Here is an 18,177-nt window from a genome sequence, read left to right on the forward strand (position 1 = left end):
TTGTTACAATACTACACCTGATAAAACATCCAGCAATAATAATTGGTAAGAATTTCTTCTAGTATCTCAATAAAAAATATGGCCAGAATTCTTGTGGATTTCTTACTGTAACTCTTTTTAAAGTTGTATTTTAGAACATATTAATGTACTTAAATAACTAATATCTTTCAAACAATTATTTATGGTTTATGACTTCTGTTCCATAATCTGTAAAAATATAAAAATCAAGAAAAAAGAGCTATTAAACAATATTTTTGAAACTGTGATCCCACAGGAAAAGACTTTTTAGTCCAGGAACGCTAGGAGAAAAGTAAAAAAGTGAAAAATATGAAGTATCAAATCATTTTGTCTTTAAACATTTTTTTCTCAATAACAGTGATAGCTCAAATTGGGCAAACTTAAATGATGATTGATCAGAGCCTCAGGGGAACAATATAACTGAGTATAATTTAAGTTTAGAATATCAATAGTTTTCAGCAGAAGAATTGATAGTGCTCATTGAGAGCTTTATATAACTTTTTAAAAATCATGATTACAGTATTGATTTACTTCACTATCTACTTTATCATGTAAAAGTCTCCCTAGAATCTAGTCATATTTTATAAATTCTAAATCACTTAGCCTACTTAACTATTTTTAAGCAGAGAGTTACATAGTAATGATATTAAAATATAATATTGTTTTGTGTGCTTTTCAATAAAGAACCTTTTATACATGGATATTTAGGCATTCTTAATTCAGTCACAAAAGTCCAAGGTTAAAAAAAGTGGATTTGTAGGTCTGAATAAAGTTCACAACTTAAGAAATAGCAGTTAGAATCTAAATTAATTTTTATTCTCAAAGAGAATGTGAAGTCAGTGATCAGAAGCTACTTTTCAACCTCAAAGCTGGAACTTCTTTGACATATCAGAACTAAATATAAGCAAACAAAGCGACTGATGTCATTAAGATGATTAAATTCTTCTCCCTTTGCTTCCTAAACAAAATGAACAGTAACTAGAAGAATATTTCAAAGACTTCCCCATAATTTAAACTATAACATTTTAAAACAGCTATTCTAGTAGAGAGAAGTTTTTAATCTTATATCCATATTGCTTGGCAAAATGTATGAGTAAGTGCTTTTAAATATTCATTTTATGACATAGTTTCACTAATTTATTCTTTAGTAGTTCTGTAAACCAAAATACAAATACTTACAAAAGCTCTCCATGATCTATATCCTCACAAACTTTTCTCCCTCATTATTATTCTCACAACGTTTTGAATACATTCACTGCATTCATTTAGCTCTCCCATACCATCAAGTGCTACTTCAGATAATTTTCCCTATTGACTTCCAATAGAGACTTTAGTTAGTTATCAGATCCTGTTAAGGTTGACAGGCATTAAAAATGTAAAATTATCAAGTTACTTGAGGCTGTAAAATAGAGAAATACTGATTTCCAGAGTTCGCACTTTTCTGTGTGGTCAAATTTTAGCCCACATCCTGTCACGCCATGACAGTTTTCTATTTACTGCAGTGAGTGGCTAAAAGGTTTTTGGTGGTTGGGTAGATGTCACCCCACGAGCAGGAATAAACTCAATACACATCAAAGGCAAAGCTTTCAAAAAGAATTTGAAATGCCAAGTGAGCAGGTATAAATACCAATTGCTGTCCAGACATATATTTAACAATATTTATTAGAAAGGCAGGAGTCCAAAAATAGGATATAGGTGTATAAATACTATATTTAAATCAGATTTTTTTCAAAATTTTGAAATTCAAAAATTTCAACACAAAAATCAACACTTTAGTAAATATAATTTCCAAGGTAGTGACTATTTAAAACTCATGCCGAGTATAAATTAATGACTAGTGACTTATATGCAAAATAATAAACTTGCATTTATGATAGAAATGCAATCAAACTGATAAGGTCAGTAGTATGCTAAAGGAGGTCTTAACCATAGTGTAGGAAAGCTACATTCTCATGAACTTATTCCTCCACTCTTCTAAAGCTATAATTATTGTGTTCATGTCATAATAGCAGGGGCTTTATAATGATATTACATTAAGTACATGTGCATTTAGTAGTATACTTCTTGATCTCAGAATGATTTTTCTTAAATAAAATTAATCTCCAAATATAAGAAAATGATACTTTTATTGATAGAAGATAATGACTTTTATAAGAAGCTTTTGATAAGAAAAAGGCCAAAAGAAGCAAAATCACGCTATATAATCTGATATAAATTGTGTCACCAGGAATAAAATCACTAATTTTCATAAATAAAAATAAGAACTTAGGGTCCTCACTATTTTTGAAATATCTACAAACTACCAATTGCATATTATAGTAGAATTGATTTATTAATTTCAGGTTATTTTTCTTTCTGTTCTTCTTTCTTTTGGCACTGCTGTTGATTTATTCTGGAGCATCATTCAGGCTAGGCAACTGCTATACCAGTGAGCTATCCCCCAAATCTCTCAATCCAGTTTTACAGATGAGAAAACTGAGTCTCAGATAAGTTAAATTTTCTGCCGGGTTATATTTTAACCAGTGAGTTAAACCTAAGTTCTTTTCAATTGTAAAGCTCATATCCTAAAATCAAAATTATATTTAGGTTATTATTCTTTTATTGGCCATTAAAAAACAATGATATATATGTGTATAAATATATCTGATTTGTACTATCAAATAGCAAACAAGTACAGTTACGGCATGTTGGAAAAAGTTTAATGTTGTGTAATATATTTAATTCTGACATATTAGATTCTCTGTATCAGCCATTTTTTATAATATGTCTATGCTTATTTTTTCTTAATTATAGAAACTTGCTCAAATATAAGTAAAAATTTACTCCAGTTAGCCAGTATTTATTCTGGCTTCTGCATGTTTTTTTTTTTTTCAACTAAGGCTAGTAGTAACAACGTTAAAAGGAAACATTGGAAGAGTTGTTTAACATATGAACTCTCTTGCTCAACAAGGAATGCTAGAAAAATGGTTTAGATTAAACGTACATTGAAATAGACTTCCTTAGTCCATTAGTGTGCCTTTCAGTCTTGCATGTTTCTTTAGATTCCTCAAATCCTTGCTCCTTCTCTAGATGACCTTAATTAGAATCTGGGTAGTCACATTGACAGTTCTCCCAGAAAGTCAGATAAAGCACAAATTTTAAAAGACTAAGCATGGCAAATAAAGCTGCTTTTGACCATTATAACTGAAAAGCTACCTTGTAGATGCTAAAAAAAATCTAGTTATGTAATTCAGCCTCATGAGATTAAGGAATAGCCAATTATTGACCCACAGGCCAGAAAACTGACTGATCATTTTTGAAAACTTGATGGTAAAGTACGGAGGTGAAAAATATCCATCTCTCTTTTCCCCCTTAAAAGTCGATGTTGATTGAAATAATGAGAGATTTTAAAAGCTGACACAAAGCCTTGATCTCTTCTTTGATGTTTCCTGTCTCATCTACAACATTATGCTATAAAACATGGTCCGTTAAAATAAAAAGCTAAAGAAGCGTTTCTGCTCACTAGTGATTAATAAAAAAGTACTCCGCAAGTGAAATCTTGTACACTAATGAGTGCAAACAAAAGGATGACGATAGTTACAAAAAATAGGAATCTTTTACAATACCACACTAAGATGTTCTCTATTTCCTGACCTGGCAAACTCTCATCAAATGCTCTGGCACCTATTTTCTCTGATTTAGTATGTCTTATCTCACAGTTTACCATGAGCAGAACAATCACTCATGCTTTAAAATGAAATAAAAGCTGCCTTCTTATCTTCTCAGCTGGGAAAGTCATGGCCAATTTCACAGCACATGGTACACTCCTCATTTACTGTTCTGTACCGTGGTGTTATGTGGATTTGTCCATGTCTCCTCTACACATGGGGTTCTTAAGTAATTTTGTCCTGTAGATCCCTTTGGCATCTGGTGAAGCATATGGAACACTTCCCAGAATTTTTTTTTTAAATGTGGAAAATGAAAATAAAAAGCATCTAGTTTTCCAAAGAAAATTAATTGTATTACAATACAGTTAAGTTTTAAATACAGGAATATTAAAGGGATCAGTGATGCACTATTTACAGGTATATTAATTTGCAAAATTTCAAACTAGTGGTATACTATGCCACCAGTATATGTCAGTAGATGATTTTTTAAGACATCCACAACTAGAATTTGACACAAGATATTAACAATAAATTCATAGATATTGCTAATATACTAGTATGCTACATATCATAAAAGTTGGAAACAGATATTAATTTTATATAACATGTTAGTAAAAATAAACATTTAAATTTTTTCCTGTATTGGTTCATGGATTCCAAATTAAAAATACTGTATTAACTATAACTAATACTTGTTAAAATTAAATTTTAATAAATTTAATTGTTAGCTGGATACCATATATTGGGCTATGTATATTCTTTAGTTTAGAAACAGAAGCTTAAAATGGAGTATTGTAAGGCAGCTGTACCTAAGGAAATTTTGTTACAATTTTCTACTCTTCCACCTAAGTCAATAGAGAACCAGGAAGATGAGAATACTGCTGATTGATACTGTCCTTGTAGTCAACATCAGTTTCGCAGGTAGATAAATTTCTAACCTTAGAAACTAAGCAGTCACTAAAACACATATGAAGGAATCAGAATGGAGGTGTCAGTAATAGTATTAAGCAATGCATTGAAGGGTATTTCCCTATTAAATAGTGTAGATGAGAAAAGTAAAGAAGGAGAGAAATAAGTACTGAGATTCCCAGGTCCTGGTTATTTCCTTGGTGTAGTTGGAAGACTTACTGCACACATAGCTCAGGAGAGCACATACTGAGCAAGCACTGAGCTCAGGCTTCAAACCCCAGTACCAAAAACTAAGTAAATGAAGAGTTGAACACTGAGATCAGTGTAGAGTATCGTCTGACCTGTGTGAGGCCTCAGATTGGATCCATAAGACCACCATCCCAAAATAAAACAACCAACCAAAGAAAGCTAAATATTTCCATGACTGTACAAAACATCAGCCTTTGGGGCTGGGGATTTAGTTCAGCGGCATAAGCGCCTGCTTTGCAAGCAGGCAGTCGTGAGTTCGATCCCTAGTACTGATAAAAAGGAAAAAGACAAAAACAAAAAACAAAAAACCATCAGCCTTTGTCCTGCTAACCAAAGAATGGTGAGTTGGGCTTGGTGATTCACACATGCAATCCCAGCAATTGGGAGGATGAGGTTTGTGGATCCTTGTGAGTTCAAGAGCACCCTGGGCTTCATAGTGAGTCCAGACCAGCCTAAATTACATAATGAGACCCACCATCTCAATATATATATATATATATATATATATATATATATATATATATATGTGTGTGTGTGTGTGTGTGTGTGTGTGTGTATACTTCCGTACATACGTGGAAAGAAAAAGGATAACCTAAAACTAATACGATTTCTGATCTCATGGAGCTGGTCCTGGAGAACTAGAAAAAGATCTTAAACAATTTCAAAGATAAATAGCCTAGGATACACCAATTCCAAAGTCTGTCCCCAACACCAAACACAAACACACTAGGAAAAAAAAAAAACCTGGCCCCATATTTTTGGCACAAAATAACTTAATACTTTGTATATCAATGGGTGACTATGTTATCCAGTTGATAAAATTAGACAATAAACAAATTTACAAGCATGAGCCCTCTTAATATGTTTGAACTATATAATTCCCAAAATAATATACATATGTTAATATAAAAAGCACTAAAAGGTACATGTAATATACCTAATATGCTATATATATCACAAATAATATATATGCTAGATAATGCAATACATTCATTTTACACCATTGTTGAATTAAAATGAGTCCATTTTCATATTTCCTGTTTTAAATTTCTAAATTTATAAATTTCAAAGATTTTATAATGCTATAAATTTGATTATTAATATTACAGGCTTTAACAGACAGTTGCTTGAAAATTCTGTGCTTTTTTAGAAATAAATTTATAGCATAATTATAAGTGTAATACCTTGATCCCTTAGAGTTAAAAGTAAGATTTTGGTAAAATCTAATTATTTATCCTTACAAGTACAACTTGATCATAATCTATCTCAGTTATGACTGCATACTTGCATACTTGACTCATCCACATTAGATTTCATTATATTCACTATAAGAAATCAGTTCATTGCATAACTTTAATAAAATACTAACTTTTCTACATTTAAAATAGAATGCTAATTACACCACAAAAAAATAAACGTGCTGAGTGAGGGAATTACAGTAGCCATACGGTGACTAACCATTATTTTGAACTCAGAAGCACAAGTGCAGTACTCAACAAATTAATTGAGAAAATATTCTTTACAGGAAAATTTCATAACTGAATCAAAGAACAAAATGAAAGCTAGATACTAGGAAACAAGGAGGAATCTTTTGCCAAAACAAAAAGGACCAAGACATGGAGGAAGGGGAGAGAACGGTAGGGAAAGTGGATGAAAAAAAAAAAAAAACCTAAGATATGCTATGCTATGTACATGTATCAACATCCCACCATGCATTCAATCATTGTGTACTGTAAATATGTTCTATTAGAAATAAAATGTTAAAAAATAAATGTTCAGTCATAATCAAGCTCTTAATATATTTCAAGTGATAGAAAAAACCAGGTTTGTTTTCTTTTTACTTCTAGTAAATAAGAAAGACAATTTGCAAAGCAGGTATTCCAAAATATGAAACAAAATTATCATTCTTGCCAAAAAGAAATTCTTCTAGCATCTGTTGCAACACAGAGCCATTATAATGCAATTAGACATACTAAGGACCAGATGCTAAGAAAGCAAAATATAAAAGATGAAGCATGGTATTATTTTGGTTAATGAATTTAACTCCAAATGTTACAGAAGTGACTCATAGGCTTCCTTTTTTCCCCAAAAGATCAGTTGTAGCATGTACATATTGCATTTTAACATGATATCTGTATAATCTAATGAAAACAGAAGTTAGATGTTTTAAAATGACTGAACTGAAGGCATACACAAAGATAGATGAATTACTTAGAATAGTAGTGATAATCATTAAATTCATGACTCAAAAATTAGAATTATTTATAATCCAAAAGTAATAGAGTTTTAGTAAAAATGATGAGAACAAAATATCTTCTAAAAATATTTAAAATAAAATGTTCTTTACTATTCCCAATTAGTTTTATTGTCTGAATGAGTATATAGGCCAATACAATCCTAAAAATATAATTTAAATATTCCCCAGAGAAATGTATAGGTAAGTCAAAACACTTTAGTATGTCACATTTTGTATTCCCATGTATACAATAGTTGCCTCAAGTATTCATTGAATTGAAAATAAAGTCTTTTGTATTTGAAACTCATTAAACTAAAATCCAAATCACACAAAGAACATAATAAAAAAGAGGGGAAGAAAAATAAGCAAAACAAGAACCTGTCAAGTTGAGGATAAATAAATGTGGAAGTCTTTATTGGGCACGCATAAATATATTTCTCCAAACATAGAAGAGTAGCTTCATTGGAAAAATAAAATCTGTGTTTTATTATCACTCTTCATGCTTAACATTTTTGTAACTTACTCTACTATTACATGCCTTCAATATCCACAGATTCCAAATCATAGCAATTAATGATGAGAAGAGGGAGATATGTTGATATTTACCTGGCATACTTGATAATCTAAACATTAAAAACATTCTCTGAAGGCTCTGTATCTTCATTGTATATAAATATCACAGTTCCTTTATCCATTCCACCATTGATGGAATACTACTCTGCCCTAAAGTTAAACTTGAGTCATTTGTAGAAAAATGGATGCACATCAAAACCATGATTTTAAATCAAATAAATCAGACACATGAGCATAAATATTTCATGGTTTTTATTATATGTAAAATTCAAAACATAAATAAATTGAAGAAAAAAATAAAAACTAGATGAGAAAAAACAAAAAAATATAGATATTTTGCTAAAAGGGGGGATTAAGAGAGATGGAGAAGAGGAGAAGAAAGTTAGAAGGGGATGAAAAAGAATGGAGATGTCTTACACACTTTTACCAGTTCCCCATGATGAAAGTAACCTCCATGTGCTGCAAACATGTACTGATGTAATAAAATTTTTAAAATACTCTCTTAAAACCAGACACATAGGAAATTGTTAATGTTTATAAGAAAATAATCAATTTCTTTTAGATTCTAGGAATTGATCCTTATGTAAGGTTCTAACTTAGAATGAGCATTTAAAATATGTAGGAAAGTACAACCTCTGTATTCATAATGCATACAATGGATCAAGCCTTTTCTCTTTGATGCTTTCTAATAAATACTTGAATTAATTTGTAAAGTCTCTACCTATATATATAACCATAATATTTTAAGCAAAGACAATAAAAGATGTTGAAAGTTAATCTTTTAGGGGTTTTTTTCTGAATTATCATTCCACATATATTTATAGTTTCTTATTCAGTGACAGAAAGTTAGGTAGATTTTACTGAAATCAAAGGTAGGTTAAAAGTGTAATTAGGGTGTCTTTCAAATGAAAGGTTCATGGTATGCAAAGAAATGTTCCTTTTTGTGCCTGTGCCTAAATGGTTGATAAACATGGCAAATGCATGTCAATGAAAGATACCTCCCTATTAACACAAAATTAGTTATGTAGTTTTTTAAAAAAAAACAGCAGTTAAGACCCTACTGTTTTGTAAACAAAGAATTAAAAATGTGGAGATACCCACTGAGTTATTTAAAAGGAGTACACCACAGAACCTGCCTTCAAGAATCTCATAAAGATTTATGGAATCAATGATAATCCACAGGAAATAATTAGCAAGTAATTACATAGAGTAGTGCATATAAATGATTGTGTGGAACAAAAGTTAATAGGATGAAGTGAGGCATGGAGCAGGTAGAGAAACTGTTATGGTAGCATCAGGACTTGCACTAGATTTTAGAAGATAGACGAATTTTAGGAGCAAAGATAGATGAAAGGAAAAATATCTCACAAAGAGGTATGGGCTGAGAAAGTGTAGAATGAGATAATAGAGTACATAGCAGGGAGAATATTTTATGCTGTACAAAGATATCAAAACACATCTCAAAATCTAAAAAGCCAATATGATTTTCTGAGAGGGTTTATATTGCTCTCAACTCAAAGAAAACTCTAGATTTGAGAATTACATAGCCAAATGGTCAAATTCCTTGGCAATGAATTTTGGTTACATAGTTATTAAAAATGCAATTATTATACTTCAGTATAGCCAATTCATAATCCACATCTATCTATTGATCGACTGATTGATCCACTGATTGATAGATGTTAGCGTATACTACAACTATACGCAACTTTGTCAACTTACAAATAATGAAAAAAATTAAATTAATTCATATTAGCTTGGCATGTTGGTAAATGCTAATAAACATAGCTACTTAAGAAGTCGAGATGGAAAGGTCACTTGTGCCCAAGAATACCATGGAAAAACTGGGAAGCATAGAAAACTACTGTGTCTGAACCTCCTCTTCAAATAAAACTCATATTGTTTTAAAGCTTTGAGCTCATATAGATAATGGAGTGGAGGCAGTAAGTAGGAAAAATGGGGAGTTATTGGTCAAAGGATATAAATTTTTAGTTTTGAGATCATTAAATTTGGAGTATCTACTATATATCATGGTAAGTATATAATTAATACTCTACTGTATATTTGAAAATTGCTAATAGAGATCTAAAAACCTTTTTCTAGCAGCAATGAAAATTGAATCTAGAGTCTCCATATACTATGTAAGAACTCTAGAATTGTCTTTCCTCCCAAGGTCTAATTTTCCATATCATTTTGAGTCAAAATCTTGCTAAACTGTCCAGAATAGCCTTGAAGTTTTGGACCTCATGCATCATCAGAGGATCTAGGAATACAGATGTGTGCCACCATAACTGGCTCCTAAGAGAAATTTTAGATGTTCTCACCACAAAGGTAATAATTGTAAAAAATATGCAGTGATGTATTTGCCAATATTCATAACAAAATATCACACGGCACAACTAGTGTATATGACTTTCATAAGTTAATTGTATTGCAGTAAAGCTGAAAAAATGCAATTCAGAGCTAGTGTTATGTTTAACTACTATAGCACTTATAGAATTTCTCATTTGATGCATGAAATATTTGTCTTCGAAAAGCAATATATACAGATGTGAAAACAGAGGTCTTCTGTGGGCAAATAACTGTCAAAGAAGACAAGAATAACTGCAGATAGAATTCTTCTTATGTGTACTGATTACAAACATTTCCCTACTTCTTCAATTTATATAATTGAGAATCTGAAGTTTTTATCATTACAATATTTCTATGTCTGGAAGCATGCACTAGTCAAATATGGGAATACTACATATTTTAAAGGATTATCTCCACTTGAAATTTACACTTAAAATGTCTTATATCATCATGTCCTATAGAACAAAACAGCAGCAGAAATGATGAAATAGGCTTATCATTGGAGACTTTGACTAATCCTGAAGTTTAGAGAACTCAGGTCATTAGTCACAAAATCCTAAGGGGGAAAAGTATGCCTGGTTTTACAATAGCAGAGTCAAAAGCTCTCTAATTTAAATCCCTTCCTTGGTTGAGGATATCAGATGTGTTCAGGTTGAACAAGTTCAAGACTCACGCTTGAGTAATTTTAAGGAATGTAACACAGGCTGAATAGTAATTGGTTATTTAATAATCCTGTTTCAGCACCAACATAAGCTTGCTTTACTGTTAAGCACAGAATAGGACCAACCACCTTATTCAGTGCTAGGAAAAGAAATCTTCATCTGCATATAAGCTTTAAAGTTAACCTGATGTGAGCTCCTGAAATACGTTTTTAAAATGAATGGATTTGTGATAAAATTAATGAGAAAAATAAAGTCTCTGGAATGAAATATTTTTGGCATGTGATAACCTGATATGCTTCCCTCAACAGTCGTATGCAATTAGGTTTGCTGAGCTATTTCAGCATTCTTTTGTGTCATTGTGTTATATTAACCAAACCAACGTGTCTATTTGTGCTTATCTCACATCATCTTTCAACACTAACTTTTAATGTATTTATACCAATGTCCTTATCCACAGCTACATACACTTTTTGGTTTCATCAGTATATAACACAATCTAGAAGAGTTTCCTTATATTCTGTCACTACTATTACTACAAAATTGAAGCCCCTCACCTCATAAATGTTTATTAGTATTAGCATCACTCACTACTGGGTCACAGCTGCTCCACTGTGTGATAACCAATTGATTGCCGTAAGGTTACATACAAAGAACAAAACTTCAGTTTTCACTTCCTTGAACTGAGTATGTACATATGTATGCATGCATATGTATACTTAAATATACACATGCTAGTTATGCTCCAAAGAACATTTATCAAAATACTGACACACATATATAAGTAAAAATATAAACAAATGCACTTATGTTTCTCTAATCTAAAACCCAGAATTATAATGAACTCCTGTCTTCCCTACCCAAATGTCTACTTCTCTATACTAGGGAAACATACATTGATATAGAATTTGTGCATCAGTAAATCACTCTTAGGCACAATCGACAAAATCTTCCCTGTTCATTAATTTACTCAGAAAATGTATATTAAGCTCTTACTCTGTGGCTGGCAATGCACTTGATAATATATTTTCAGTAATTCTCAAAGCAAATTGAAAATAGTTGAGGGAAGCATGACACGTGACAATATCACGAAAGAGAGCAGCATTTGAGAAATGAGAGAATGCTGATGTAGCAACAATGCAATGGGTCTGCAGAGACAAAGAGAAGGAGAGGAAGAAAGAAGCATGAATCAAGACTGGGTCTTAGTGAAAATACTGAATATATTAGAATAATAATATTTAACCAGAGATCAACACAATGTGGTTCACATTTTAAAGGATTTCTCTGAGTTTTCTGAGCGAGTACAATGGTCAAAAAGCACAAGTGACCAAAAAATTGGCAGAACAATTGTAATGACAACAGATAGCAAAAATTAAGATAAAGACAAATGATATGGATATTCCATGGATGTCTGTATCTACTGTTCCAAAAACCTGTTGTCCACCTCTCAGTATATCTGGCAGTTTCTTATAACAGCTCTTCTGAATTTCGCTATAGCTCTTCAACTTCACACACCGCCTCCTTCCTTTCCACTTCCTCTCTTATCTGTAGTTATCAAGCAAAGTCACACTTTATGAGGTCCCTCAATTTCCCTTCTAACCTTTCATATTGTAAATGCTTCTGTCCTGCTTCATAAGCCTCTGCAACACTTTGAATCTAAACTTCTGTAACCTTGGGTTCTCAAGAAACAGACACAAGTACTTGGAGTTAATGTAGTTTATCTGGAAGCTAGTTTTATAAAAGACAAAGAGAAAGTGAGATCAGGGAAGAGTGGAGGCAATAAAGGGTGTGTTAAGGAACACACATTAATACTGGGGATGATGCTTAATCTCGTTGACAAACTGGTGACAGGCTCTGAGAAAAATGTATCAAGCATTGTTCATCAGAAGATGTGGTGCCTGGGTGCTTTTTCCAAAGACTTCCATTTCATTAAAAGTCACTAAAAGTTGGATGCATTCCTATAATCCCTGTACTTTAGCATTGCAAGTTTAGGTCTTGCCTGGGTAATTTAGTGAGATTTCTCTCAAAATATTTTACAAAGTGGGGGCAGATGATACAGCTCAGTGGTAGTGTTCCTGGGTTAATGCCAAGTACCACAAAATATAACACTAAAGTTCACCCCTTCTCTTCTGGTCTATGGGTTACGCAAGCTTGGAGCATGGCAAACTCTCACTGTGTTGGAATAAAGACTTAGGCAGTGCTGCAGAGGAAAATACCGGAACTCTGGAAACAAGGCCCCCAGAAATCAGTCCACTCAGGTGGTGAAGGAAAGAAATGTGGGTCAGATCATCAGTAACATCTGAATCTCCTTTCACCTTCAGGAACTATTCGTTTCTCCTTTCTATTAAAACACTTCTTGAAGAAGCCCTTGTTAGGAGTTACATAACATGCCTTATACACTTTCTAGTCCAATCCTGTTATATGGCAAATAGAAAATAAGGGCCTCAAATTTATTGAGGGGATATTTGAATCTTTGTTTGAAGACATTTTTCTGGGTTCATAAAAATGTACAAGAGAGTTTGATATATTTTGTATTACTTATTAAATTTAAAACGAATTGCAATACCTTGACATCACATTATCATTTACTCTGGTGCCTTCTTGCAACTTTATAAAATCCCATATCTTTGTCAATATCTATTGAATTTGATGTCTCTACTGGATTTTTTAAAACTTGCAGGCTTTTAAGAATACGCTAATTGGATATTCTGGAATTACAAAAGCTACTTTTGTATGTTTGTTTGAACATATTGATTTTAAAACTGCCTAGGAAGGTAGCAATATGTGAGGACCTCTTTCTAATCACTTCTCTCTCTCTCTCTCTCTCTCTCTCTCTCTCTCTCTCTCTCTCTCTCTCTCTCTCTCTCTCTCCTCTGAAACAATATTCAAAATACTTCACCCTAAAACAGAATGCCTGGGTTTTGACTGGCTGGGAAAATTTATTTAATTTAGGTACACCCTTTCTCCAAATTTAATTTCAATTTTAAGCGCTAGTCCCAAATGGTGGTGGTGGTGGTGTGTGTGTATGTGTGTGTGTGTGTGTGTGTGTGCGTGTGTGTTTGTGTGTACGTGCATGAGTGTGTGTTTGTTTTCTTGTCACTGAATAGATAAGATGTTGACTAGAGCAGAAGGGCTCAGAAAAATTGAAAAAGTGAATAGAGGATTGTATTATAAAAGCCTCAGGTCACTTTTTAAAATAAGTACAATAGTAATAAAAAAGGGTGTTCAAACAAGGATCCAAGTAAAATGTTTCAGATATTATTCATTTAGTCAAAGCAAATAACACTCAAAATTAAAAGCATATGCCGTTTTCCCCTTGAGAATATTTGCCTGTAAGAAGATTGGCCTGTAAAAGTCATTCATTTATTTAGTTAGCAAATCTATTGATTATTCAATCCATTACATCTAAGCATTAGTTGCTAAAGATTCAACAATGAAAGGGCATAGAAAAGACCTAGGAACTACAGTTATTTCCTTTTCTCAAATATCTCCTCTGCAATAGCCTTAAGAATGTTCTGATTTTCACATAGCATAAATTCAAAACATAAATTATTGTCATAAATTTTATCTAGGTTATCAATTATGAGTTTACTTTAATCATAAAATATAAGATTAAAAAAAAGTGAGACAGGGCAAAATAAATAAATTAATATACCATTATAGTCCAGTTATTGGGCTGGGGATTTAGCTTAGCGGGATATGTGCCTGCCTTCCAAGTGCGTGGTCATGAGTTCGATCCCCGGTACCAAAAAAAAAAAAAAAAAAAAAAAAAAAAAAAAAGCCCAGTTATTGTTGGTATTTGCTTTCTAAGAGTCATTTCTAGCTGGGGATTTAGTTTAGGGGCATATGTGCCTGCCTGGCAAGCGCGAGGTCATTAATTCGATTCCCAGCACCAAAAAACAAACAAAAACGAATCACTTCTATTTCATCAAATTTGAACAGCATTTCAAAGAAAATAACATATAACTGCAAACATATCAGGGAAGAATTCAAAAATATTTGATAAACCTGGACAGAAAGAATAGAATATAAAACTAAAATAAAGGACAATATATACTTTTGTAATTTATTTAATCAAGGAAGATGAGAAAAGAATGGTAATAAAATTTCTAATTCCTTAAGACAAGTCCACCCCAAACCTAAGTTACAAATATCTATATTAAATTTCACCAAAACCAAATACCTATTTTATGTGTTTAATTTTTATATTGTATTTTATTAGACTATATAATAAAACAAATTTACTGGATGAAATTGACCATAACAAATGAGCTTCTAACTTTTAAAACATCAAAGGTTGCAGGTTTTGAATACTTGGATTTAGTTATTACCATTCTAAAGAATGCTTTGATTTTCTTAGGTGTTATAAGTAAGTAAAACATCCAGGCTTGGAGAGGCTTAAATTTAATATATGGTTTCAAAAAACTGTGTAGGAAAACATCATTTTACTGACCTCAAAAGGGTGACTTTGATTTATAGTATAGATTCCAGTACTTATACTACCTGGATCATGCTTTCATTTAAAAAAATACCATTGACTAAATGCTTAGTTAGAAATATCAGTGAATAAAAATAAGGGAGTAATGAAAAGTTAAATCTGTACATAGTAAAGACCTTATGGCCAATTGTGAACTGCATTCAACAGTACATTTGCTGCTAAGAAATTCAAGTACATCTAATTTCAGTGGAAGTAATTTTAAGTGCTTCCTGAAATAAGTGGTCAATACTTTATTTAATAATTATATAATCAGTAAGATAGATGCCTCAGTTTTATGAGGGATATTGATTTATTTTCTTATACAGTGGGAAACTTTTCACTGTACAAATGAGAACACAGGTAATTAGACAGACAATGTTTATCTTCCATTCTCAGTATTAAGAACACTAATTTTCTATTCTAAAAACCAATAGCAACATCAGCATTTCCTGGGAAATCCATTAGAAAGGCAAATTGTCTGGCCCCACTTCTCCAAGAGTGAATCAGTAACACTGGGGATGGGGCTCAGGGAGCTGTGTTTAAACAAGCCATCCAAGGGATTCTGATGCCCACTCAAAGGTGAGATCTATGACTGTAGTCCACCTTCTTGCAGATTTTTGTGAAGATTAAAGGAGGAGAATTGTGGCACAGGGCTTGGGGGAAACAATCAAATAAATAAATCAAGGACTATATAAGCAAAATTTATTAAATAGGCCGATGATTGTTTTCCACTTATTTTTCTGTCTATTCCCTCTTTAGTTGGTACACGCATTTAGAGATAATCTCAGCAATGTCAGCAAGCTTAGTGGCATAGTTCAAGCTGTGAGGGTTCAATAAATAGGTCGGCAAACATTGCAAATCAACACAGCTTTTGATGAAATGTCAAGCAAGAGAGAGCTTAGCTATATTCAGCTCAGCTTGAACTCATAAACCATTAACTGCCCTCTGATTCCAGGACATACTGTCTGATAAATAAAATTGAAATATAAATACTTTAAAAAAACTTTAAAATGAGACTTGTAAAAGACAATTTGTAAGTAAGAAATGGCAACTATTTAGTCCAGAGCTAATAAGAGAGTCCATGAGCAAAAGTGGCTCTTTTCTTACAAAGAAAGTTATAACCAAAACTTGAGATCCAAATAAACTTCTAACTTCTGATGGTGTTTTCTCCCTAATAATTTTTTTAATTTAACAAGGCAGATTTTATCTCAATTCCTTTAACACAACTGACCCCCCATAATTGTCATGTACATAATGATAGAAAAACTTTGCCATATCACAATATATGTGATTTTAAAAAAACAGAACATAATTTTAAGAATTAATTCACTTTAAATATATAGATTGTACATACTGACAAAAAATCTATGCTCATTTTATGCTTTAGAATATGCTACAATTTGAAAAACAACATGATTAATCATTATACTGCTTTTCTGTTTTGGAAAGCAAGCACTTAATAAATATTTGGTGTCTAATATCATTCTTAGACTTTCTGGTAATTGGGCAACCTGGAAATGCTGTTTAAAAATGTGTCCTTGTTTGCATACTAACAAGTTGTGCTTTTCTGAACATATATAAATATTACTGTTCACAAGGTTTATTATTTTTCTTTTATTAAAAATAACTTACAGAAGCATATGCATATATGTATATAAACATGTAAGTTTTTATACATATGTATCAATATGTATGACGCATAAGCTTTTCTAGAAAGATAAAAATACTTCATATTATTTTTCTGACTATGGATGTGGTCTATGCTTTTTTTGAAATTTACTTTGAAATAGTTACATTATTGTTTACTTATTCAGGTCTGGATCATGAATGTTTTATTTCTTCATACAAGAAATAATTTTAGATCCCAAAACAAAGTTCACAAAAGCTAAAGCCCCAAAAGTAGAATCAGGGCCCCTTATATCACAGATTAGCATTATCCTATAGGTCATTAATGTCAAAACCTTTCCCTTCATTCCTCACAACAAAAGCCTCAATTTAACTTTTATACAAATCGGAGTAACTCAGACATATTCCAGAGGTTGCAAACTGACCAAAAAGTCACCTTTAGGGAAACCTGCTTCTGAATGCTTGTGGCATTTATCATTCTTCTGAATGGCTGTTGAATTTATCTACAGCTTTTACTCACCAGATGAGACCTCAGACATTTCAAATTCTGCGGAGGCTGGTTACACCTTCATAGAAAAGCTTTTTGCTGATTTCCCTGTTGGTACTTTTCTCTTACACATTCTATGGGGTATGATAAACCTGGAGGTAGAGCCATAGCCAGGCACAGATAAAACAGGTACATAATCTCTATCCAGGCTCACAAAAGCGAACAAACGCACAATCTTTTTGCACCTGTTTCTTCCACTCCGGTTGCTGTAAATAGTGAGGTGTTCTTCACAGAGTCAGCTTCACAGACAGCATTTTGCCAATGCTCCCCTCTCACGGCAATGGTTTCTTCCCTCCCAGGCTCAATCTACCTGATTACGTTCCCTTCTAATCAGTAACCTCAGTTCCTCTAGTAATAACTGTGCCGTCTGCTTTATATAGTATTTCTCTGAGACTGAAGTATAACTGGAGTGGAGAATTAGTGGCACTGATTATTATGAGGACACCTGTATTTTTGTCTACTCTTCATGGGAACTCGACAGTGCATTCATTTATGCAAACTGATGTAAGTGAAAGAAAGCAGAAGGGGAAAAAAAGCATAAAGAAGAGATCAGATCCATAAAGTTGTGCACCTGTGTGATGCTGCAAGGTAAAAAACAAAACAAAACAAACAGAAAAACCTAACTCTAAAGAGGTCCATTACTGCTCAAAATATATTTCCCTTAAAAATGTAAAAAAGGAAAAAATTGCTTAAAACTCAAATATCTTCCTCCTAATATACCTTTGAAACTCTATTCAAAATCTAAAACAAGATTAAATGCAGTAAGAGACACAATGCACAAGTTAATTCTTAAGGCAAATGAATATTACTTTGGATAAAATCTAAAATTCATCCATGTAAACCCTGTTTTAATAAAATAATCTATGTAACTTATTCAAAATTGT

The 18,177-nt window shown here is 32.3% G+C and overlaps 1 protein-coding gene across 15 annotated transcripts in view; it reads right to left on the minus strand.

Annotated features, from left to right (window-relative positions):
• Positions 1-18,177, minus strand: part of Dmd (dystrophin) — a 2,110,831-nt gene that overhangs the window by 1,897,594 nt on the left and 195,060 nt on the right. The window contains exon 1 of one of the 15 annotated variants that reach the window (XM_063242791.1): positions 17,267-17,945. The exons of the other annotated variants lie outside the window; for them this stretch is intronic. Coding sequence (XP_063098861.1) covers positions 17,267-17,285 — 19 coding nt within the window. The 5' untranslated portion in view covers positions 17,286-17,945. Of the gene's footprint in view, positions 1-17,266; positions 17,946-18,177 lie in introns of those variants that run through there. 15 annotated transcript variants of the gene reach the window in all.

Source organism: Cavia porcellus, unplaced genomic scaffold (assembly GCF_034190915.1).
Source record: "Cavia porcellus strain 051 isolate PalLab524CR breed Dunkin Hartley unplaced genomic scaffold, mCavPor4.1 scaffold_33, whole genome shotgun sequence".
NCBI classification, from domain to species: Eukaryota; Metazoa; Chordata; class Mammalia; order Rodentia; family Caviidae; genus Cavia; species Cavia porcellus.